Source organism: Hemibagrus wyckioides, linkage group LG07 (assembly GCF_019097595.1).
Source record: "Hemibagrus wyckioides isolate EC202008001 linkage group LG07, SWU_Hwy_1.0, whole genome shotgun sequence".
Taxonomy (NCBI): domain Eukaryota; kingdom Metazoa; phylum Chordata; class Actinopteri; order Siluriformes; family Bagridae; genus Hemibagrus; species Hemibagrus wyckioides.
The window spans coordinates 19,043,326-19,069,626 of NC_080716.1; the positions used below are offsets into that span (position 1 = coordinate 19,043,326).

Genomic DNA, 26,301 nt, shown 5'->3' on the forward strand with positions numbered 1-26,301 from the left:
ATCTCTACGCCTGACTCTTTGTCCCTGGCTTTTATTGAGTTTTCAATCTGTGTAGATTAAGGCTGATACAAAACAATTCATTACAGCAGATGTGTGTGTCCTGTTTGCCTCTTAGTGAGCAAAACACCTGTTTGAGCGATAATCTAATCAATTTAAGTGGAAGCCCCATCTGTATAATTGAATAAATGGAGATTCCATATGGCCTTTATTTAATAGAGCTTTCTTGTGGAGTGTATCCAGAAGTTCAGAAACGCTGTGCTGTTTAACCAATGCAAAACTGCCAGAGAATAGTATTGTTTGCATAAACCACCCCCCTTGTGTGTGTGTGTGTGTGTGCAAATAGTTGAAAATTTCCTTTTGATTGGGCATACTATTAGGCATTTTAGGCAATAAATAATTAGCAGAGTGGATGTGAGTGAAGTGTATAATTGGAATTTTTCACTGAGCATTGATTCATGAGTGCCAATACTTAGGCAATTTATAGAAACAAGCAAGACAAGAGGGACAGATCAGAATAGCCTGTGTTACAGACACACACACGCACACCAAGCGGTCAAAATACATATTTATATTTATGCCCATGTCTGCATTTTTTTTTCTTAATGCACAGCCCACACATGCTACCAAATCAGTCTGAACATTCTCCCTTACTCGAAGATCAACCCTTGTTCCTTATTTCCTCAAGGATGGGGGGTTGGAGACAGAAGTGTAAATTGCACTCACACCATCCCCCTCGAAGTGCCGCAGTGGTGGTAGGAAAAATCCTGTGTGGCAAGTCCGTCTGCTCGGGGCTACTCACCAGATAGGCAATTTACAGATAAGGCTGTGATGTGGCAACTCACAGCACCCTGCAGAAAGCATCACAGCACCTGTATCCTGCTAACTCAGTAACCTATAATCAACTACAATACAGGAGGAGACTCAAAGTGACATTAATGATATAATGACCCCTGATACTGCTCCTGGTCATACATGTTTTTCCTGGACATGATGTGTATTGAGCCAGAGGGATGGGATCCAGTGGTATGTGGGGATTGTGAAAGTTATTCATGAGAAATGAGGGTGTATGAGATGAATCCCTCCTTGAAAAACTTCCACCCATGTTTATTTGTAGGGGGTTTGGATGCTAACTGAATATAGATTAGGTTTTGTAAGCTTGCACAACAGGTAAAGTCAAGGTGAAAGTGATGACAAACATCTAGATAGTTCTGCGTAACTACCTAAGCATTATCTCGTGGCATTATTTCTAACTGTTCATTCATTCATACATTCATTCATTTATTAATTCATTCATTCATCTTTAGTAACTGCTGCATTCTGGTTAGTGTCACGGTGGAGCCGGAGCCAATCTTGTTAACACTGGGCACAAGGCAGGGAAATTCACCCCGAATGGGATGCCAGTCCATTGCAGGGCACCATACACACACCCTTTCACACACTCATTCACATCTAGGGGCAATTTAGCGTAACCGATCTGCCCACTCCACACAGACAGTAACCCGAGCTCAGAATCGAACCAGTGGACCCTGGAGCTGTGAGTATAACTTTGCCGAGCATTTAAAAAGATTACCTTGATTAATGTCACAGTTAAAGGTCTGGGATTCATTTGATTCCATTATTAAATAAACTATGCACACTGGGAGAGAAAATGTTTTCTGATGGTTTTAACTGATATTGAGAGAAAAAACAAACTCGTGATGAATTCTGATGAATAATCCTGATATCAAAATCAAGCAAAAATAATTGTGCTTATCATTATAGCTATTATTGTGCAGCTTCAATAGCGACTGACTACAAGGTCACCTCGCCCAGTCGGACACTGATTAAGTCTGGCATTAGTCACACACACACACACACACACTTACTTCTAAAAGCTTGAAATCCAGACTAGGCATTGCTCTCTCTTTGACAAGCACACTTTTTTCAATTTTTTTTTTTAAATAGCCAAATTTACTTTTGCACCCACATACTATCCCACTCCTCCCAGTAAGATATTAAACTGGGATCTGTGTCTGCACTTTTCTCTATACACAGCAGATAGCAGGACCTCTCTTTTCTAAAGGTTCAGGCCTCATGTTGTGCAGTTCGCTCACATCGGGGGCAGAATAATAATGCCCTCCTCAGACAAATTGTGTGACAATCCCTTTAAGTCTCCTTTAGCCTACTGTTCCTGATTGGTCTCGCCGTAAAATGTAAGTGCAGCCGACTGAGACGGAGTAGCTCATCAATGAAGGGTGCAATAGCTGATCAGAGATGAGCTTCTTGTTGTCGTTGCATGAGGGCTGAGGTCTTACACTCAGCCTATAGACACTGATTCCTTTCATAGGTTCTTGAGAATTTGCTGGAGCCAGCCAGTTTAATGAAGAGACTGTTTACAGTATGCAAATGTGTTTCCTTTTCTGTCAACTGAAGCTTGTTAGGAAAGAATGAAAATGAAAGATTCGCTTTGACAGATATATATACAGCCACAATATGTGGACAGGCTTTGATTATTCAAATAGGTGCTTGTGTTGCTTTTCAGACAACACTGCAATCAAGAGGATGTTTTATAAATGATGTTTTCTCTGAACTGCTGTTGAAAAATGGACGAGAAAGGTATCATATCCACCCGTCCAGAAGAGGGCGCTTTTTAATAAATCTAAACAATGTTGTTTGACATTTATACATTTAATTGAAGTAATTAATCTAAATAAGCAGTAGCTTTCAGTGTCCAAATGTTTGTCACCTTGTGTGGTAGCCTCAAAGGTTTTTTTCAATCTTCAGTTTAAGGATTTAAGGGAATGTGGTGTACCTTTGAAACTGATTGAAGAAAATTAGGGCTATAAAGATCACTGTTCTTTATTTAAAGGTAAATTTATTTTGTATAGAATGAGACGAGTACATGTCCCGATACCTTTTTTTCAGACAATGTAAATGTATTTTTTGCTTAGGAAACTAAGATTTCTTTTCCCTAGCATCGGTGACCCACTGCTCTTTTCTTAAGTTTCCTGCCAGTTGATTTTTCGTCACAACTGACCTTCTGTCTGCTGATCTGGTCACAACCCAGGCTTTTGTTCTCATGCAGATTAAAGAGAGACAGACGGAAACTAAGGCTCAAACAGCACCATGTAGGCTACAGATTAGAAGGTCAGATAGTACACCAATTCTTACTATTATCTGGTTGTGTAGCAAGTCAGCCTACATTTGTATGAAACCAGATGAAACCCCACCCCCATCTCTTCTTGCTCCTGCCCCAGTCTGGTTTCTCGGGTTGTATTAAAAATGAATAATACAGTGATTTGGGGATAAAGGTACCTTCCGTTAAATCTTATGGAAAGAAATTTTGATTACTAGGAAGAAATTATGATAATACTATGTGTCATACAAGTTAAGTTGTCTTTATGGGTCACATATACATTACTGCACAGTGAAATTCTTTCTTCGCATGCATGGGGTCAGAGCGCAGGGTCTGCCATGATGCAGTGCCTCTGGAGCAGGGTGGGTTGTGGGCCTTGCTCAAGGGCCCACCGTTGGCAGCTTCGCGGTGCTGGGGCCCGAACCCCGATCTTCCGGTCAGCGACCCAGAGCGTTAACCATTTGAGCTACCATTGTCCCCACTTTTATTCAAAGTTGATTTGAATAAAAGGGTTTGCCTTTAATAATAATAATAATAATAATAATAATAATAATAATAATAATAATAATAACAATAAAAACTACAACAACAACATCGGTAAAAGCTTAAATATTAAACAGAATTTAATTAAACTGAAAATATTAAATTTTGCTTATTTTTGTTAAATATAATAATACTGCAAGGACGACGACTACTACTTCTACAATAATAATAATAATAATAATAATAATAATAATAACAACAACAACAATAAAAACTACAACAGCAACATTGGTAAAAGCTTAAATATTAAATTGAATTAATTAAACTGAAAATATTAAATTTTGCTTATTTTTGTTAAATATAATAATACTGCAAGGACTATAATAATAATAATAATAATAATAATAATAATAATAATAATAATAATAATACCAGTGTATTATTATAATAATTATGATGTCGTTGATGCTACTATTGTTATTATTATTATTATTATGATGGTGATCTACGCCTCTGTGTAGCGCGGCTCGGTCACGTGGTATGGACTTACCTGTAGGTGATTAGTCAGTGATGTGAGTGGGGTGGGGCGCTGAGTGGAGGGCGCGTGCAGGAGGATTTGTGAGTGACTCGTCACCGGGATCTCGGGACAAATAAACGCTGCTTGTCTTTCTTTTTTTTTTTCTCCCCTTTTCGCTTCCAGGCTTCTTCTTCTTTTTTTTTTACTCAGCTGTTTCTTTGTGTAATCTGACAGCGAGCTTCGGATGTGGTTTTGTTAGTCATTACTCGCCTGGTGGATAGCGACCGAGAGGTTTATATGGGACCATTTGAATTTGTGTGCACTTCCATTTGAAGTGAACGGACGCAAAGACTTATAACCGGACGCGCACAAATGAAAGAGGAGCGTGATTTTTCTTGATGTGGCAGCTATCGCCTCAGCATTTCTATTGCTTTCAACTTGGAAAACTTTGACTTTTCGCCTGTTTTCTGTTTTTTTTTTTTCTTCTTTTCCTGAGTACAAAAAAAATCAAGCGTTTTAATTTGCTTTGAACGGAGCGCAGGAACACTTCACTTTTACGCGACATTACGCGGAAACGCCACCCGATTGTAAAATCAAGCATTGTAATGTTGCTTATTTAATTTTGTTATTATTTTGCAATTGTGTACATATTTATTGTTTTCGTTACGGAGTCGTGCTTTTCGCAAGTTTCCAACTTGCGCGAGCCTTTTTCCCACCCTAGGAGAAATATTGCGTGTTTGTGTCCGTTCATATTAAAGCGGTACAATGAGCTGCAGCTGAGACCGGCGATTTAAAGACTTTATTCCTGAACTTTAGTGGCTCTGATCCGCGGACCATGAAGCCGGCCACCTGTCTGCTCGCTGCACTTCTGTCGCTGTGTTTACCTCTCCTCTCCTGGACAGCAGCTCTGAGCAGCCATGAAGGTCAGTGCATATCACTTTACCTCTGCTTCACTCAGTCGCTCACGTGCACAAGCTTTGTTTAAAGAAACCCAAAACATTTGGTTAGGTGCAAAACAAGCAAACTCTCGTGCGCTCAGGTTCTCGACAGAGCCGCTGTCATGCCAAACCCCAATGAGTTGAATTAATCTAATAAGAATAGGTTGCCTTGTTTTATTGGTCTTCTTGTTGGTGTGTTTTTTTTAATATATATATGAATAGTGTCACCATTTTGGTTTCGTTTAGCATTGTTGACCCGGAGAACGCGCACCAGAACCGCACGCGCACCAAGTGACTCGCCTCGAGTACTTTTTATTTGTTTTTACGCCTCACAATTATTCGGACTAAAACAGGACATGTTGCCAGATGTTTCATTTTCCCTCGCTATGCTGATGTTCTTTACTTTGTGCTGCGAGAGTCAGGTGCTTGTCTTTAGGCAAAACAGTTTATTCTTCCTTTGCATGATGCTAACAGGTGTTTGTTGGGGCACTGTGAGGAATTGCCTCAAGAAGCACTTAATAGCTTGAGCAGCATACATATTTACACTGCATGGCCAAAAGTTTGTGGACACCTGACCGTCACATCCATATGTGGTTCCACCTCAGATTACTGCCACCAAATTGGAAGCACATAGTTGTATAGAATATTGTTGTACCTGAACCTGAAAATGCATGAATATGTTCCAGCATAACGGTGCCACTGAGGACAAATCAGGGTCTAGGAAGACATGGTTCCAGCATAACGGTGCCACTGAGGACAAATCAGGGTCTAGGAAGACATGGTTCCAGCATAACGGTGCCACTGAGGACAAATCAGGGTCTAGGAAGACATGGTTCCAGCATAACGGTGCCACTGAGGACAAATCAGGGTCTAGGAAGACATGGTTCCAGCATAACGGTGCCACTGAGGACAAATCAGGGTCTAGGAAGACATGGTTCCAGCATAACGGTGCCACTGAGGACAAATCGGGGTCTAGGAAGACATGGTTCCAGCATAAAGGTGCCACTGAGGACAAATCGTGGTCTATGAAGACATGGTTCCAGCATAACGGTGCCACTGAGGACAAATCGGGGTCTATGAAGACATGGTTCCAGCATAACGGTGCCACTGAGGACAAATTGGACTCTATGAAGGTTAGAGTAGAAGATCTCAAGTGGCTTGCACAGATCCCTGGACGTTATACACATTTGGGATGCAATGCAGCGCTGACTGAGCCTTCCCTAATGCTCTTGTAGCTCAGTGAACACACATCTCCATAGTCACACTCCAAAATCTAGTGGAAAGCCTCTCACAAGAGTGGTTATTATATCAGTACATATACATTTATGGCATTTGGCAGATGCCCTTATCCAGAGCGATGTTCAAAAGTACTTTGAAGTCTCTATCTATGAATGCATCAGTAAAAGGGGGATGAAATCTCTTAACAAGCACATATGGGTGTGATTGGTCAGGTGTCCATGTAATGGCAATATAGTGTATATTAAGATATTAGAAGGTGGTGATTTCTTATAAAATGCGATAATAGAAGGCTGTTTGATGGCTGGTCATTAAGCTCATCAAAATGCCATGGCAATACATCAAATGCTGAATTTCAGTCATTTGACACACGCTGCCTTTTTGCATTAATAGCACATTAACATTTATTCATGCATTTTTTTTCTGACCAATGAGCTGTTTCACTGGTTCAGAAGTTTCTCCGAAGTAATAAAGACATCTATTAAAGTTAGTGTGATAATCCCCCTTTTGTGTGGAACCTCCCCTGGGTTCTGCCCCTCATTTCCCACACTTAATTCTCTCCTGCTTCCCACATTGCTTTTCCGTAGCTGCTCAACATCTTCCTCTACATTTTTCAATTTCTTTTGTTAGAATAGTAAATGCCATCAGGTTGTATTTTTGTAATTAGTTCTTTAAGAAGAGTGCATTGTGGGATGCAGAAATCTCTAATCATGCCCATATGGCTAACTTCACCATGTGACTGTTTCCATGTTCCGGTTAAACACCCTGTGGGAGAGCATGTTTAGACTAGGGGGTTCTTGCTGTGTTCCACAGCTTGTTTCCTCCTCACACCGGTACTGGAGTTGCAAACAAACCTCTCCAAGCACGCAAGCTTCTCTCCTCTCAGGAGAGGCTTCACCCATCAACAGCACAGTCCGCTGCGCACTACCTTGTAGGCTGCATCTAGAGCAGGGACTAGCAAAAAACACGACTTCTTTCTATTTGAGCCTCCAAATTTGTGTCCTAAACTATAGCTTATTTTACACAGTATGTTGTAGGCATTTGAGGTTTGACTATCAGTGTGGTGCTCATGTGAAAAGGATCACATGTGACACTAGCCCTATGTCTTAACCTCTTTCTGTTGTCAGGTTGGATTTACTCTTCACTTGACTAACCGTGTTTCTAATACCCTTCTCATGACACTGATTAAGAGATCCAACATCATAAGTGACCTTATGAGGTTTTACAAACAAGACATTTTGTGCAAGGTTTAAAGGAAAAATATATGACGTGAGCGTTATGGGAATTTTCCATCAAAAGTGCATTTTGCTGCTCACAGTGCTGATAGAATGGGCCAGGGCTTTTTCCATACACATTATTGACTTTCCCTCATCCTCATGCTCGGCTGTTCGGTTGGTCTAGTGTTTCTCTTTCTCCATCTCCATCAAACGCACATGCTTGGTGTGTATTTTATTCTTTTCCCTTTTTTTTCGCTCTCTCAGTGCCTGACATTTTATGTGTGTCGTATGTCTATTCTTCAAGCAGACATGTAGAGCCATTAGGATATATTTGTATTTATTTACCACGTTAATGTGAAATTCCTTTATGATCCTAATATACAGTGGCAGTTGTGTACAGCAAAATGACAGACAATGTGTGAGGGAGTGTGTTTTTGCCTCACGTTGAGAATGTGCTCTTTCTCAGACAATGAAAAAGACAAAGTGCCGCCTTAGCCTACTCGGGATCATGACCTCTGCGTTCTCCTCCAACGTCACTCCTACACTGTAGGCGATTAAGTCTGGTGTGTCAGCACAAAAGGAACCCGAAAACAAATTTTAATCAGCATCTTTTTTACAATAAGACCCTAGTTTGTTTGGTATGAAATGCCATAGCTAACGTAAGCAGAGCGTAGCCTGCTGTGTAAAACGAAGCGCAGAACACTGCGATTCTCTGTGTGGAGTTTGTCATGAAGGTCAGGGTTTATTCATACTTCGACGTTCTGCTGACTTTCCTTCCTCCTGAGATGTGCCTCTTCCCGCTGAATAAATGAATAGATTTCTTGCTTGGCAGAGTTTATAGTGGTTGCAGCATAAACTTTAAAACGTTCCCCTGAAAATATATTTTTTTCCCCCTTCTGGATGTTAACATTTCCCCCCTACACACACTCGGCTCACTCCTCTTAATTAGATTTCGGAAATTGATTTCATTATCTGTTTTCAAGGTTATATTTATATTTGCAGTACCTGCCTAAAAGAAAAATACTCCTGTAGGGCAATAAAAGTGGAAAGCTGAAAGCACTAACCTCCTCAATGAGGAGGTCAGGGGGAGGGTCTCGAATAGCTGAGGTCAGACATCAGAGGTCGCTCCACGCTCTGATTGATTTTCTGTCATCTTTTCTTTAGCTTAGTGTTATTGAACCGTACAGTTAATACAGTACCATTGGAAAAAAACAAGCGATATAAAGCGCTAGCAAGTTCTTATCTAAAGTCTTATTAGCTCCAAAGGTTACACAGATCCAGGATCAGCCTTAGTCACGTGTCAGGAGAAGCAAAGAGTCATAGGAAGTCACTGTTTGCTGTCTGACTCTCGGCCTGATGTGCAGTGGTTTTGTGATGTATGATGCAGGTGAGTAGGCAGACTTTATAAGTTTGGACAGAGGTGAGCTGTATGGACTTACTCACACTGTTGCTTTTTACAACCACGCTCTTTCCGCACATCCAACTCATCACTTGTCACCCACTTGTGACGTACATTCTGGGTGATAGGCTACATTCTTTTAAGGTTGTCAGGAAAACCATGACGGTTTACATGCCATTATGTGGGTTAAGCCTTGTAGATCAGAAGTCTAACAGATACACCATGCTTGCTTTGACCTATATTATGTATTCCATGGCGTCATAACTCATCATTTGTTGATCAGTCTGGCAAATAATGCGGCATAACTGTCACCCATTTTTTGTGGAGGATGTGCAATATTGAGACATTCAGCTGTCTCTCTCACTCACACACACACACACACATTCATTTACATATTTGGCTCTTAAGGACTGCCAGCTGTCTTCTGAAACTGATGAAGCAAGACACCCAGAAACAGTAGCTTCCTGACAGGACCTAATGCATATATATCTCTAACGTTGTAGAAAGTCTTACACCAAAACCCTGACGTAAACAAAAAGAAAGAAAGCTTGAAAAAGAATTTGCTTTCTTATTAGAGTTAAATAAGAGGTGTCCACTGTTATCAAGAAAGGTCCAGTGTGGGTTCAGGTTTTCATTCCAATCAAGCAGAAGCCACACCTGGGTCTCCTGAAAGCCAAGATCAGCTGATAAACAGGTGGAATCAGGTGTGGCTCCTGAATGATTGGAACAGAAACCTGCACTCACACTGGGCCTTGCAGATGAGACTGGACATCCCTGTCTTAAACACTCTCAGTATTTAGTTTGGTGAAGACTTGCTTCTGCTAAATAAGAACCAGTGGGAAAGTGGATAATGTTGTGAGAAATTCTACGTTCCAAGATGATTTATTCAAAATTTACTAATGATTATAGAATAAGGTATATCTGTGTGGTGGACACTCCACATGAATGGATATTTAAAATAAACATGTAGTTACCAATATGTCGAACATTTCTATGTCTTTTTGAAGAAGTCAAAAAGATGAGAGCACTTGAAAGGGTCAGTGCTGTTCCTTTAAGCTTTTCAACACACGAGAGTCTTCAGGACAGATATTGTTTATAGTAATATGCCATGTTTAAAGAAGAATAAAACATTGAAATCATCCATTTGAAGGTGAGGACAATAACCTGCTTGATTTAGACATTCACAACGTTTGACAGACTTAATTTATGTCAAGCTGTATCACGTTGCCTCTTCATCACTCCCTTGGTGTGTGTTGTGCTCCTTGTTTCATGCATTTAATAAGAAAAAATAAAACTGCTGCAAAAATGATATGGTTATGTCTATCTGTGAGTAATGTTTATTGTCATAGAAGCACTGACAATATCCAAGGCACACATGAAGTTAATGTATGTTATATTGTAATATTATACTAAGGAGTGTGTGTGCTTTAGTATGTGTTCTGTGCCACACCTGGAGAGGAAATGACTGGCTTCGCAGCAGAACACTATAAACACACACATATTGAACATGTTCCCTCTGGCAGCATGTCTAACTGTCCGACACTGAATCAGTCCCGAACTGAACAGTGTCATGACATGTTCAGTCCATCTGCACATCTGCCTGGGAGGCTGGTGGGTGGTAGAGGTAGGTGAATGTATTTATATTATTATTAGAATAATAAATATACAAAATGTGCCGGATATGTGGTTAGGGTGTTTGGTATACATCACATGTGCTCTGAACCTTGTGTGTCACAGGATGTGTTAAAATCAATCTTGTGATCCTAAATCTTTCACACTGGTGGCATTTGTGGAACGATGCAATGGCTATATTTCACAACAGTCATTCCTTGCGTTGCGTAAACGCTCGTATTGGTTGATCAGAGTTGAATATTACATCAGTCCCATCAGCAGAGATGAATGAGGTATGACACTGTGAGTCAATGGGTGAGATAAGAATTCTGGAGCTGTTAAAGCCTGCACAGTACTTGTGGCAGGTTATTGATTTCCGGCCTGTCGTGGCATGATTTAAAAATATGGTGCAAAGAAATTGTATTGATTTTGTCAGACTCTTTTTGGGAAGGGTTCAGGATGTAGTGGTTTTCTTTCACCTTGTAAATTAGTTTTATTTGGTTTACTTTGCATTTGCTTTCTGTCAGCCTTTATTCACTCCCCAAACCACCCCATTGCTCTCCATCTTTTGCCCTTGCTCTCTCGCTCTCTCTGTCTCTCGCTATGATTTGGGGGTCGACTCCAGCATGGAAGTGCGAGCAAGAAATCCCAGCCTGTGCATCAAGATCTTAATGGCAGGATGCAGCCTTGAGAGAACAAAGGAAAGCTGTGGAGTTCTTTCTCTACATGCGCACTCACACATACACACACAGCTACCCTGTTTAAATCAGAAAAGCCCTGACTAATGGATTTGTGTGTTGTGTGGTGTGTGTGTTTCGGTAGCGGAAACCAAAGGGTGTAAAATCCATCCCTTGTTAGGTCTGTCTTCTTTCTTTCATCCCACTTTTATTGGCCTCTAATTGGAGGCTGGGATTGTAATTAGAATAAGATGGCTTGTGAAATACTGGGGAGGGATTTAATAGTCAACTACGGCGAAAATCTCTCTCTTTTTTTTGTCCCTCCCATCCTTTATTTGGCTAGAGACAAAGGTTCCTCCTGGTGCATCTGCTGGATGTACAGCAGCTTGGCACTGTAGGAGTAATGGTAAACTGATACACGTATCTAGAGACTCCTCCACACACTCATATTCTGTATGAGACTAAAACAGCCACACATTGTGTGCGAGTGTGTATAATTGTTTTCAGGAGACTGTGCAACAGATGCTATGCCCCCTCCATGTCACATCAAGCTGAACTCTTTAGTTGGCACTACAGTGAATGAAAAACAACAAGCAAATAAATTATTCTTCATGCATGTGCCGTTAATACCTTGCAGGGTTTTTTTTTTTTTTTTAACCAACGAGTTGAGCCGATGCCAAGTAGGCCAGTGCACAAGTACAGTATGTCAGGAAGCATATTGTAGCTTATATTTCTCCCAGCGTTTAGTTAGTGTCTGTGAGGCTGCTGCTTGGTAAACACGGCCCCATAGAAAAACATTATTATCCGAGCCCATTATAGAAATTGAAGTGTTTTGCTCTGGCAAAGTGAAGAACGGTTCTGAGCGAAGCCTGATTGAGAGTGAGAGGACATGTAAGCATACACAGGCTTTGATCTAGTGTTATGACTTCCTATTAACTAAAAGCTTTGTGACAGAAAGAAAGAAGCAGCCAGGAGGCACAGACCTGGATGAAGGTTTCAGATGATTGACTCTGAGTGCCAGATCAGAGGGCCACCAGCCTCGGCTTTAATTGAGTGAGATTCTGCGATATCCATTAACGGAATTATGACTGGCCGAACTGGTATTTTCATTGACTTAATTATGTTTGTTTGATATCAACCACTTTATCTAATGACTTTCAGTAAAGGGTGGGGACACGGTGCCTTACCGCAGACTGAGTGACATGTCCGAATTGTCCGTAGTGTGCGAATGGGGACGAGTGTGTGTGTGTGATGGTTTAGCACCCTGGTATAAGCTCTGTGCAGGATAAGCAGTACAGAAAATGGATGGATGGATGTTTAGGAAGAGGAGATCGGTGGAATCTACTAAAGCGTATGAAGCGTACCAAACTGTAGTTGTAACATATGCTTAAAAAAATCATTTACAGCTAACATGGCTACTGATCAGAAGGCTGAAAGTTTGAATCCCAGTACCACCATGCTGCCACTTCTGTGCCCCTAACCCTCAGCTGATCAGCTGTATAAATTATAAGAGCATCTGCCACATCCTGTAAATGACTGATATGAAAGTTTTATCAAGTATATTGTCCTGATTTTCATGTTTTAACATGGTTTTCACAGCACTTTTCAGAAGAAATGATACATTACAAGCCTTATTGCACAAGTCCTATCTTTCTCTCAATTCAAAACTCTGCCTTGACGGTTCAAACTTGTAAAGTACAAGTCATCCATATCTGTCTTTTAATATAAACACACACCCTGTCCCAGAAACACCTGGAGTTTGCCAGTATTGATTTCCTGAGCAACAATTGTGCAATAGTTTCAGATTACTCAGTTTGGTTAGGTTCCTTCCATTTCTGCTGGAATTGAGCCACCAGATATCAGGTATATCACCAATGTCCTCATCCTTCCTCACTGGTGTTGCGCAGTATCCTGAAAAGCTACATGAATTCCTTACATGGCCACTTAGCAGATATATTTGATTAAAAACAACATATAAATATTTCTCAGATTTGATTTGAAAAGATCAAATTCTTTTGTGTTATACAGAACTGAAAAAAGATCTGTGTATAAAAATAAGAGGAAAATGAAACCAGGTTATATGAAAAGTTCATGTGGTTATGACCTGAATGGAAATCTTGACTGTGCCTTTTTTTTGTACATCGTGATCAGGGTTTTTTAAAAAAAATTTTTTATTTGTTTGCCAATTACATTACTAATTCCTTGTAAACCATTAGTTATTTGCCTTTGGGTGCATAGTGAGCCATCAGTAATGACCATTGACGTGATTCACTCCCATCAAATTTCCTGAAAGACAAACACTTCCATTGCTGCTGTATATAGCCTACTTAATCTATGAAAATTATCCATGGACACGCACCAGTGATGGTTTGGATTGACTGTAAAACACCTTTCTGTAGGTCAGCCTGTTCGATTATTGATGGAGGTCCCATCATATCAAGGTAAGATCTTGCAAAAGAGTCCCAGTCGTTAGCTCTTTGTCTTTCTGTTGTGGTTTAACCTGGTTTTATTTACTGAAAACAGTTTGCTGAACACACACAACCTGTTTTGTTATATATATATATATATATATATATATATATATATATATATATATATATATATATATATATATATATATATATATATATATATATTGCCAAAAGTATTCGCTCACCCATCCAAATAATCAGAATCAGGTGTTCCAATCACTTCCATGGCCACAGGTGTATAAAATCAAGCACCTAGGCATGCAGACTGTTTTTACAAACATTTGTGAAAGAATGGGTCGCTCTCAGGAGCTCAGTGAATTCCAGCGTGGAACTGTGATAGGATGCCACCTGTGCAACAAATCCAGTCGTGAAATTTCCTCGCTCCTAAATATTCCACAGTCAACTGTCAGCTGTATTATAAGAACGTGGAAGTGTTTGGGAACGACAGCAACTCAGCCACGAAGTGGTAGGCCACGTAAACTGACGGAGCGGGGTCAGCGGATGCTGAGGCGCATAGTGCGAAGAGGTCGCCAACTTTCTGCAGAGTCAATCGCTACAGACCTCCAAACTTCATGTGGCCTTCAGATTAGCTCAAGAACAGTGCGCAGAGAGCTTCATGGAATGGGTTTCCATGGCCGAGCAGCTGCATCCAAGCCATACATCACCAAGTGCAATGCAAAGCGTCGGATGCAGTGGTGTAAAGCACGCCGCCACTGGACTCTAGAGCAGTGGAGACGCGTTCTCTGGAGTGACGAATCGCGCTTCTCCATCTGGCAATCTGATGGACGAGTCTGGGTTTGGCGGTTGCCAGGAGAACGGTACTTGTCTGACTGCATTGTGCCAAGTGTAAAGTTTGGTGGAGGGGGATTATGGTGTGGGCTTGTTTTTCAGGAGCTGGGCTTGGCCCCTTAGTTCCAGTGAAAGGAACTCTGAATGCTTCAGCATACCAAGACATTTTGGACAATTTCATGCTCCCAACTTTGTGGGAACAGTTTGGAGCTGACCCCTTCCTCTTCCAACATGACTGTGCACCAGTGCACAAAGCAAGGTCCATAAAGACATGGATGACAGAGTCTGGTGTGGATGAACTTGACTGGCCTGCACAGAGTCCTGACCTCAACCCGATAGAACACCTTTGGGATGAATTAGAGCGGAGACTGAGAGCCAGGCCTTCTCGTCCAACATCAGTGTGTGACCTCACAAATGCGCTTCTGGAAGAATGGTCAAAAATTCCCATAAACACACTCCTAAACCTTGTGGACAGCCTTCCCAGAAGAGTTGAAGCTGTTATAGCTGCAAAGGGTGGACCGACGTCATATTGAACCCTATGGATTAGGAATGGGATGTCACTTAAGTTCATATGCGAGTCAAGGCAGGTGAGCGAATACTTTTGGCAATATAGTGTGTGTGTGTGTGTGTGTATGTATGTGTATGTATATATATATATATATATATATATATATATATATATATATATATATATATATATATATATATATATATATATATATATATATATATATATATATACAATTATATACAATATATATATACAATAATATAAATATATATGTACAATATATATATAAATTTTTTTTTTTTTTTTTTTTTTTCTCCCCCCTGTACCCCTTACTATACATGACACAATCCTTGTTGTGCCTCACATACAAACCCAAACATGCAGTGATTACATTTCTCTAAGACAGGAAACACAGTTCAGTACTTCCTTTAGCACAGGAAACTGAGTAGTATTTTAGTCTAAGTGCAATACAGGACATGACCATCTTACTCACTCCACTGCACTGTAATGTCTGCCTTCAAGAATATTGATTGAGGAAAATCTCACACACTCCTCGTGTTGGTTGATGACGACACAAGTTTCCATTGTTGTGCAAAATACCGACTGCCTCATGATTTTGAATGAGCATTTGGAAACCAAGCATTCCCACACAACATGCGTACGTTACGTCAATGTTCATGGAAAAAAAATATGGTGTTGATGGCTCATTTCTTTCACAGGAAGTCATGCGCCCTTTCTGCTTATTTTTTTAAATTTTCTTTTAAAGTGACAACTGCTGCCCTGCTGTGTTTAGTCTAATCCTTTTCCATGGAAAAGATGAGCACTTTGTGAGGGATTTGGTTCAGTGTAGCTGATGAATTGAAAGCCTTTTCCTAGTTTTGATTCACCTATTGCCACGTAAGCTGAATACACACACAACAGGTGCATGGTGGCTGGATCCATGCTGGTCTACTGCCTGTGAGTAAGATCATGCCTGCTCTTGTGGTAGCAGCAATTCTTAGGAAAATGATGGTAGTAATTGATTCATTCAAATATCTGCTTTTGCATGAACAGCTGAGAGACTCAGTTAATCACTTATGATTTTAAAGAATGGTAGTTTTTTTTAGGCAAAACATATTTTTGAGACGGAAGCAGCTGCTGCTTCACACTAGTAAACCAGATCCCGCTTACTGAGACGTCCTCGGCTTCACCAGTTTCAGATCTTGGAGTGTGTTGGATTTTAAAAGGAAATATTTATAAAGTTTAAGTACATTCTTAGATGGTAGAACAAATCTATATTCCTCTCATAACTGGATATGTACTTATTTCTGAATACGTTGTAGCAGTTATTGACTAATATTCTTTAAGATGAATAACTAGATGAATCTGGAATATTAAGGATATAATCTATTGTCCACTGGAAAATTTCTCAATGACAAATATTATCTATTGTTATTTTGCTGGTCTTGGTGAACCAGTGTACTTGTACATACTGGATATTTACCTCAAGAGCAAGTGACAAGCTCCTTGACTTATGGTTTCAATAAATGAACACTGCCAGGGGCAGCATTAAGGCCATTTGGACAAAGTGACTCTTTAGACAGAGTGCAGTCTAAGAATACAACAGAACATTTATTGGCTCAATCACTTCCAGAGCAGCTATTGGGTTAAAGTCCAGAGATGTGAAAAATCCTCCAGTTCCTAGCTCAGTTTCTTATTGGTATAGTCAGTGATTTTGGAGGCAAATAGCTGAAGTTAGTTGTTGTGAAGCATTCTGAGTTGATGGTCAAGTAAAGATGCCTCCTTGTTCTGACTTATAAAATATTGGTGATTTCATTTTGTTTACAAAATATGGGATATTACAAAAACTGGAGTAGCCTGTAAGCATATTTTTTGTGAGTTACCAAAATGGACTTTAACCCTACTGTTAGATTTATTGACCAATAAGCAGTTCCTTAACACCCAAAGCTGGTGTTAACTATACAAATAACTGTCCAGTAACGCATAGTTTTTGGGGGTTTTTTTATGAGAATTTTAGTGTTAAGATTGAACAAAACCAGGCTTTAGGGGATGTTCACCAACCAGAGATGTTTTATAATAATCCCTTTGTAGTGTTGTGCCTGCTGAATTTGAGTTGTTCTTAATCCTGTGCTTTTTCCCCATAGACAATTAGTGTTTTGTGTATCTGTCTCACTCTCCCATTAGCCTTCTGAGGTCTTATGGTAACGCATAAACAGCTTTGTATCCAGAGGTACCAGGCGATGGTGCCTAGTGACAGTCAGCTGAGAATTGTGGATGTAGTAGACATTTACCTCTGAAGGATTCTAGTGTTTGTATGTAGGAGACTGATATTTGTAGTCAATTTCAAACACCAGCTCTGTTTTATGGTGCATTTATATCTCCTCTATCTGATGAGCTGCTGTGACTTTGCTCAAGGACACCACTGGACTTCTGTCCTGTAGTAGCTTTATATACGGGTTGTGTGTGTGTGTGTGTGTGTGTGCGCACTTTAAGGCAAGCCATGTGCTGATCTGTCTTTCTCTGCTGTTCCATACAACACACAAATGCAAAGCGATCTACCCTCTGGGATTTTCCAAGGGAAAGGGAGAGAGAGAGGGGGAGGAAGGGCGAGAGGCACTGAACTAATGCTCGAGTCAATTATTGACTGAGATAACCTTTACAGTGTGTTACAGGATGTTGGTCCTGGCTATGTTGAAGGCTTGCTTGTTTTTCTAGCTGGTTGAAATATGAAATGCATCTGCACGGTTTCAGATATGCAATTGCTTTCTATGTGGTGTAAAAGTAGTACCAATTATGCACATTTGGAGTGACCTACAAAAATGTGCATTTGTGTGTGTGTGTGTGTGTGTGTGTGTGTGTGTGTGTGTGTGTGTGTGTGCCTGTGTGAGTGTGAGAGTCCATTTGACACACAGCCAGCCTTGCCATTGTTTAGTGGTGGGAAAATGCCTTATCGTTGCTGGTTATCATTAAGCATTAGAAGGCAAACACCAACAGGTTTCTAAAGGTGTGAAAATGACTTTCAGGCAAATAAATAACACATTTTCACAGGAATGTGTTTGTGTCCAATTTCTCTCATGGCTGATTAGATCAGTAATTCATGCAAAACATTCGATTTGTGTGTGTGTGTTGTGCTACTTTTAGAGAAGAAAGGAACACCCACACAAAATGCACAATGTGATGTTATTACTTCTAATTGCAAATTGCACTATGAATACTATTAAAAGAGCCGTCAGGCATGCACACGCCCTCACAAACAGTGATGAAGTCAAAACCACACACACACACACACACACACACACACACACTGCCAGCTGAGCTCAATGTCATTAATCTTGTGTACAGAGGCATAGCCCGCATTAGTGCTTGAAGAGGCACACACTTGGTCACACACTACCCTGCTTTTTTTTTTTTCCTTTTGGTTTCCTTTATACCTCTGTCCTTTTTTGACTCTGCCTCCAGTGCTCCAGAGTGAAGGCTGGATAAAAATCAATTAATACTTTCAAAATAATCTAGACTATACTATATTCTGATATGGCAGATTGTCCACTTCACACAATTAAATAAACCTGCATTTCAGATTGTGTTTAAATATATAATTATATAAATATTTCTCAATTTCTTCTTCTGAAAGTGTGTTTTATTACCCTATAATAATTTACTGCTCCATTATTTACCCCAAAAATACCATGGATAAACACATCTGGGTGTAAGAGTGGGCCATCAGACCCGCTGCCTGTTACAATACGCTCTGATAGCCGAGAGCTAGGATAGGATGAAGGGATTAGGGATTGCGGGGCTACAGAGTTCAAGAACAGATTACACAGTGGATTTGGGAATTGGTGACTTTCCAGAAGACAACAGTCAAGGTGGGTAAAAAAAAGCAAAAGAGGGTGATAACTATAGATTTATTATTATTATTATTATTATTATTATTATTATTATTATTATTATTATTATTATTTTAAAAAAGCTAGAATTACCCACACCATATTATTTCATTAATCATGTTATTGTGTTAGTCCTGCAGGTTACATTGGACATGGAAGGACATTTATGCAGTTATTTGTATAAATGAACACAAAATTTCTTTTTCTCTTGTATCTTATATGTTGACCATATTTCTCTCCACGTCTCTAACTGATGTGTTTTACCATCAAATTCAGTAAGAATCATGATCACAGTGGAAAGTGATTTGCGTTTTGTCTTTCTCGTGTGCACCAAAGTGCAGTGGACATTTTTCCGATGTCCATTAGCAGCCCTGCTGCCCCTGGGTACAGGAACCCAACCTGTGTAGCGACAGCATGGAGGGTAAACCCAGTTTTCTGCCTTGCCTGTATAATTGGATCTATCTGGACCTAATGGACCTAACCCCCCTCCCTGCCGCTCGCTTAATGGACCAGTCTGAAGGGGCAGTGAGACCGAGTGGCCGAGGAGAAGGTCATAGTCTGTGTGTGTGTGGCAGTAAGGGAAAGCTTCCTTTTAACCATTTAGTAGACCATGAATACATGATACTACCAGATCACTGTATCCTGGGACATGTCTAAGTATTATAATGTAGTACTCAGCTGTCTCTTTGTGTAATGGTGCACTTATAAAGCACTTCTATAGATTCTCCCTGTGTCAATATGCTGAGCTGGTGGGTTTATATCTGAGATTGTTTTCTGAACAGAGCATGCTTGTCTGGCTCTTAGGTTTGCAGGTGTCATGTGAGTGCGTTTACAGAAAGTCACTCCTAGTCCGAGAAACTTCTTGGAAGATCGTTGTTTTTTTAGTGCGTCTTCAGTATATCAACAACCTCATGCAGGTTTTTTTTCTTTCTCTTTTTTGCAGCTGAGTGTTAATATATTCTCAAAAATTATTTTCAGATTTTGTCCATTATCGCCCACTCCTGTTTTAGCCGCTGTTCTTTGTTCTCATTTCTTTCTTTTCTTCCCCCCTCAATGCTCTTTTTCTTTTGCTCTCATTTTCTTTCTCTCGCTCGTACAAAGGCTTATGGTTGGCCTGCGTTGCTTTGGTTTTATAACACACGTGCGCAATTACTCAAACACACACATGAATTCGCTTCGATATGAGGGTCATAGTGCCCCCCCCATTTTTTATTTATTTTCTTTGTCTTTTTTTTTTTTTTTTTTTTTTTGGGATACACAGAGGTAATCACTAAACCACACAGGACAAAAACATGATGCGTATGCATATGTCATGTTTGCATATTCTAGAACTGGTCACACAGGTTTGTCATACTCATCTTGAAGGCTGTGGATGCTGTAGAAGATGCTTTGTGTTTGTCGTCACCCCTCTGAGTAATAGGCAGAGTGAGTGCTCAGGTGAATCGCCGAGGAAAAAATGTAACCTGTTCTGCCTGCTGGATTACTGTGTGCATGGTTTCATTTTCGTTGGTCTGTAGCCAAATATTCCAACCTGATACGGCTATGAATTCAACCTAAACACCTTTTGTTTACTCCCACACTGCTACTGGCATGACTGGTGGGGGGAAAAGAGGAACCTGAATGCTTCGTTTTTTTGCAAGAAATCCAGTTTCCTTACTAGGGATGTAACTGAATACAAATACGTCATTCTGAATGCGTTTTCAACGGACACAGGTACGGCTGCGAATAAGAGGATCAGAGAGATGAGAACCAGGACTGTGACCCCCATAGGACACAGCTAAATATTCAATCTAGCAGAAGGTTTTTTACTTTCAAGTGAGCAAGCATTAGATATAAAGTATGTGGTCAGAGATAAAGCAAAGATTTCATTAGATTACATTCATTACTGTAACATGAGTCATTGTACAATGCATGTAGTGTTCATTCATTCATTCATACCTAGTAACCGCCCGGTAGAGGTCGAGGAGGTTTATATGAGCTTGCTGGATTGTTTCGCTTTTGTAGAAATGGAACCAAAATTTGTTAGAAAATATGACAAGCAAAATTAAATAAACAATCCCACACACATCTCTCGAGTGATGTGGCTGAGGCTTTGTCATAATTCACAAATGATGCCGACTGTTCAGGGATTTCTTTGGAGTTTCTTTTTTTTTTTTTTTCCCTTCCAAGTGTTTACCCCTCTTCCTCCAGAAACACAAGCAGAGTTCATGTTTAATTAAAAAAAGAAAGGCGAGTAATAGATAGGAGTATTTGGTGCACGCTAACAGACGCAGTTAGAGCTACAGATAGAAATCGCGAGTCAATACATACGGAGGGGATTGTTGATGTTCGGCCGGCTGTAATTACAACAGAAACATGCTTGTGTTTATTCCAGTCGTCAATGATAGTTTAATGAGGATCATTACAGAACGAACTCTTTACACAATAAGAACATTGTTCACAATCAGTATCACAAGCATCGTTGTAAGTTAATATGAAGCGGGAGTTGAGAAAATAAAATGCTGCAGGAACACCTATGGAGTTTGTGTGTGTTTAGGTTCATACTCGCACCTTTCCAAACAATTACGATAATCTCAGCAGTTGGTTTCCTTCTCGCCCTCCTTCCTGCTCTCACAGCGCGTAAGTTCCAATAACAGAGTAGCATGCTGGTCTGAGTTTAGGAAGTTCAGCCATTGTTTTGGAGAAGCGTCCAGGAAGGAAGAAGCCCCGCCCACTCACTTCCCATCCAGCTTCCTGTCCCGTTGATGATGCCACATGGCTACGGCTATGTGGGAAACGCTGCGTGACCCTTCGACCCGGTGTGCCGGCGAACAGAACAGAGAGGCGTAAACGTGATGATGGTGGCTTGCCGTAGCATAAGTTCAGATCTATAATCAGTGCTCCTCAGGAAGTACGATAACCGATATGACAATTTGTGCATGTTCTAGAGAGCCTTTGGGACGGCATATGGTCATGTATGCAGGTTTCCTATTAGCTAAATGGATTCCATTATTTTGAATGTGGAGTGGCCTCGCAGTGAGTGTGCTTTTAGTATGAGGATGTGAAGCACTTTTCTTTTGCTTTCAATGCTATGCTGTGAGCTAATGGTGGAGTAACTTATGTTTGCTAAAAAGCACTAATGAGTGGTTGTGCATTGGAAAGGCCTGGCCATAGGCCTGAGGCAGCCAGAGGATTGTGTCTGCGTATGTTTCCTGTGGGAATGCTGCTCAATCAGGCTCACTGAGGCACATTTGCTGAAAGTGTTTTTTGTTCAGTCTAGTCAGCGTGTGTGTGTATGATGGAGAGAGATGGAGAGAGATATGAGGCACTAGCTTGTGCCATGGTCGATTGCTGACTGGATGGAAAAATTATTATTGTTGTCGTTATTATTGTTGTTATGTGCGTGATTGACATTAGAAGTATAACAGTGCATTTTACTATGAATTGCATTCATAATACATTCATAATATTCACATTAGGAACAGAATCCACATCCAATTTTTCTCTATAATTTTTGTTACAATAAGATACAATACAGAATCACAGTAATATTACGTAAATAAATAGGTTTTCTCTGGCTGAGATCCTGAGAACGTTTTATTGGCTATGAAGTGCATTATAAAGTTTTTATTTGATGGTGAATTGGAAACTAACTGGTTATTAACTCTCTAATGGAGTGCCTTAAAATATGTTGTGTATTCTATGTTGCTTTATGTTTTGGCAACACTGATTTGTTTAACCCTTACCAATGTTAGAAAGGTGACAATGACTCCTAAATTTTTTTTGTCCTCTGTTGTCCTTCATTCATCATCTACACTACAAGATTTTGCTAGAATCTCTGGTTAGTTTATTCTCGTCAACAAACTTGGGGGGATAAAGGTTAATCTGTGCCGTTACTGTTTACTGATCCGTCACGCACAACATCAAGACTCTGTTTTCAGATGGTTTTCACATGAAACAGTTCATTTCAAATAATTCAGTGAAATAATCGTTTCCACACTCCGGGATGTTCTAGTTGTAAATACTGAACATGTTTAAGGTTTAATCAGGGCAAAAAAAAAAAAATCTGTTCTTGAATAGATCGAGGATAAGCTGGACGTTTAAGTTGAGTCTAAAAGCAACACCCTTTTTATTATCATCAGGGGAAATATCGATACCAAGATGCTGATCTGAAGCCACATTAGTTCTGGAGGAAATTGAATACACCACAAATACAGGAGGAATTTCTAATACTTTGAAGTAAAGCAATCTGTTTGTGTTTGTCAGTGTAGAGGTTCGAGTCTGAAAGCTATCATATCACTAGTAAGACTGTGTGTGTGGGCGACAAGAGGGCTTATGGGTAGTGTAGTCCAGGGGGGATATAAATGGCCTGTAGGAAGCTCTCCATCTGTCTTGACTGCACAAGTGTTAATCCTTTGCATTTTTACAAGAAATCTAAGGTTGGTAAAGTTTCCAGAATGTTCACATCATTCCACCCACAACACTCTAGCAGAGATATTTGGCTGAGGAACAGAAATACACTCACAGGTCGTGTGACATAGGGCATTAAGTTGAAGGAAAGCTGTATTGATCGATGGGAAGGATTCCAGAAAACACCATTATCTCTCTCTCTCCTCTCCTTAGATACACACACACACACACAGAGTGTATAGTGTACACTCAGACTCTGAATAACAATTTCCTATAAATAAAAAGGATGGATGTTCTCAGTCTTGCTACACTATTATTGTTAGCAAGGGCGGTCTTCCGTTTAGCCTTTTCTTATAACAGCTAATGCTTCTTGACTGCCAGTGAGGCCTATTTTTAGTGCTACTGCTAATCTTCGCTAGCATTAGCATTTCTATATTATACCAACACTAACAGTTGAGTCTTTACCAGCAGTAGTGTTACTTGTGTAGTTTGTCTTGTCAGACAGCGATTCTCCAACATGTCTCCAAACTTCTCCAGGCGTGTTAGACTGTAATTTCACACTGTGTAACCAAGCACGATGAGCCTTAAGCAGTGCACTCTAAATCTTTTTATAAGCGAGTCCTGGTCAGTCTACGGCAGAGCGGAGTAGAACAAAAATGTCACACCTGACTCTTTGTTGTTGCGCTGTACTTTTACAGCATTTGTAAAAAAAAAAAAAAAAAAGCCTTTGTGTTGGTTAACTATAGCTTTTTGTCATAGAACAATTAATTATGAATTTCTTCTATGAGCTATATACAATAAAGTTAGTGAGGCGTGAAGCTGCTCAGCCACTACTATTCTCTACATCCTTCGTCATCACCGTCATCATCATCCGAGCGTGAACATGACTCTGCAGGAAGAGTGCAGCCAACTGGAAACAGGCCATCTCTCTCTTTCAGCTCTCTCTGTCTCTTTTGTCCTTTCTCTCTGTGACCATTCAGAATAATTTTATCACAGTCCTTTGCAGCTTTATAACATTAGGCGTTTATTGGAACTGATGTTAAATTTAATTTCACTCAGACGCAGAATTAACCCCTCATCCCTACCGGACATGAAACTGAGAAGCATCGCAGAACTGTAATCCAGATTTAATACATATCATCCATGTTTTTTTTTTTTCTGAGGAGAGAACACATTCTTAGGACTTTACATGTAAATACAATGTATGTGGCTTGTTTACATGCAAATGAATCCATTTCAATGGCAGGTTTTAAACAAACCGAACAAGCATTAAATGCTGGTGAAAATCTCCATTTACATACAACCTGCATGTAATCCTAACCAAGGTTACCATAGCAACAAGGCACATGATAATCCTGTGAGAGAGCAACAAGTAGCCATGTTGAATTTGTGAGTGTCGGAGTGCAAAACATCATCCAAACATATTTATTAAACACACAGTACGAGTGATTTGTGTCTCACACTTTGAAATGTTAATTTATTGTGATCTGTTTCATCACATGACCAGGTTTTGAATGGATTTTTTCATTACATGACCAGGTTTCAAATGATTCAGGAAGTGCTATAACAGGGTAATAAGCAGACTGTCACTATGTTAATTAGATAGATGCACTATATTGCCAAAAGTTTTGGGACACCCCTCCAAATCATTGAGTTTAGGGGTTGGGCTTGGCCCCTTAGTTCCAGTGAAAGGAACTCTTAATGCTTCAGCATACCAAGACATTTTGGACAATTTCATGCTCCCAACTTTGTGGGAACAGTTTGGGGATGACCCCTTCCTGTTCCAACATGACTGCACACCAGTGCACAAAGCAAGGTCCATAAAGACATGGATGAATGAGTTTGGTGTGGAGGAACTTGACTGGCCTGCACCGTGTCCTGACCTCAACCTGATAGAACACCTTTAGGATGAATTAGAGCGGAGACTGTGAGCCAGGCCAAAACTGGGATGTCTGCATTTACATGCACATGAATGTAATATGGAGTTGTCCCACCTTTTGCAGCTATAACAGCTTCAACTCTTCTTGGAAGGCTTTCCGCAAGGTTTAGGAGTGTGTTTATGGGAATTTTTGACCATTCGTCTAGAAGCGCATTTGTGAGGTCAGGCACTGATGTTGGACGAGAAGGCCTGGATCGCAGTCTCCACTCTAATTCATCCAAAAGATGTTCTGTCGGGTTGAGGTCAGGACTCTGTGAAGTTCCTCCACACCAAACTCTCTCATCCATGTCTTTATGGACCTTGCTTTGTGCACTGGTGCACAGTCATGTTGGAACAGGAAGCAGTCATTCCCAAACTGTTCCCACAAAGTTGGGAGCATGAAATTGTCCAAAATGTCTTGGTATGCTGAAGCATTAATAGTTCCTTCCACTGGAACTAATGGGCCAACCCCTGAAAACAACACCCAAACTCAATGATTTGGAGGGGTGTCCCAAAACTTTTGCCAATATATTGTATTCCATTTACATAAGGCATTATCAGTTTCCCTTTATTCCAAGGCAAACGTAGACATACATTAGTGCATTATAAGCCTATGTCTAAAGCCACAATTTCCAAAGCAGCCTTGTTTAACTTTTTTTTTCCACTTTAAATTGATTATTCAAGGTGAAACCTGAAAATTATTTATTTATTTATTTATTTATTTATTTATTTATATTTTTCATTTACACTGCTGTATGAATCAGACCAGGGTGTCTAAGATTCAAAGGAGCTGGACTTATTATATGGTGTGTATAATAAAAGGAAAAAAAGGTTTTTTTTTTATTTTTTATTTTTTATTATTATTATAATAACAGCTCCATGCTGGCTGGAGTCACTAAACAAAGCGGCCTGCTATTTACAGATGGAGAGCTAATCAACAGAAACCACGGGGCGAATTTCATCAAAGGTTGCCGTTTATTTAATTTTGAAAAAAAAATGCCCTGAATGACGTCCTGTAATTAATGTAGAAAGCCAGTTCCATAAAGCTTTGATAAACGCTTAGGTAGCAACAGCATGGTCAAAACATCGAGTCCACTTTTAATTTCTTTGACAGGGTTTTAATGTGGTTGTGTAGTTAGTTCT

General features: G+C 40.1%; 1 protein-coding gene across 1 annotated transcript in view; it reads left to right on the forward strand.

Moving 5' to 3' along the window:
- The first annotated feature begins 4,215 nt into the window (after nt 1-4,215).
- sema4f (sema domain, immunoglobulin domain (Ig), transmembrane domain (TM) and short cytoplasmic domain, (semaphorin) 4F) overlaps nt 4,216-26,301 on the forward strand; it is a 57,652-nt gene continuing 35,566 nt past the window's right edge. The window contains exon 1 of the mRNA XM_058394959.1: nt 4,216-5,038. Coding sequence (XP_058250942.1) covers nt 4,951-5,038 — 88 coding nt within the window. The 5' untranslated portion in view covers nt 4,216-4,950. The remainder of the gene's footprint in view (nt 5,039-26,301) is intronic.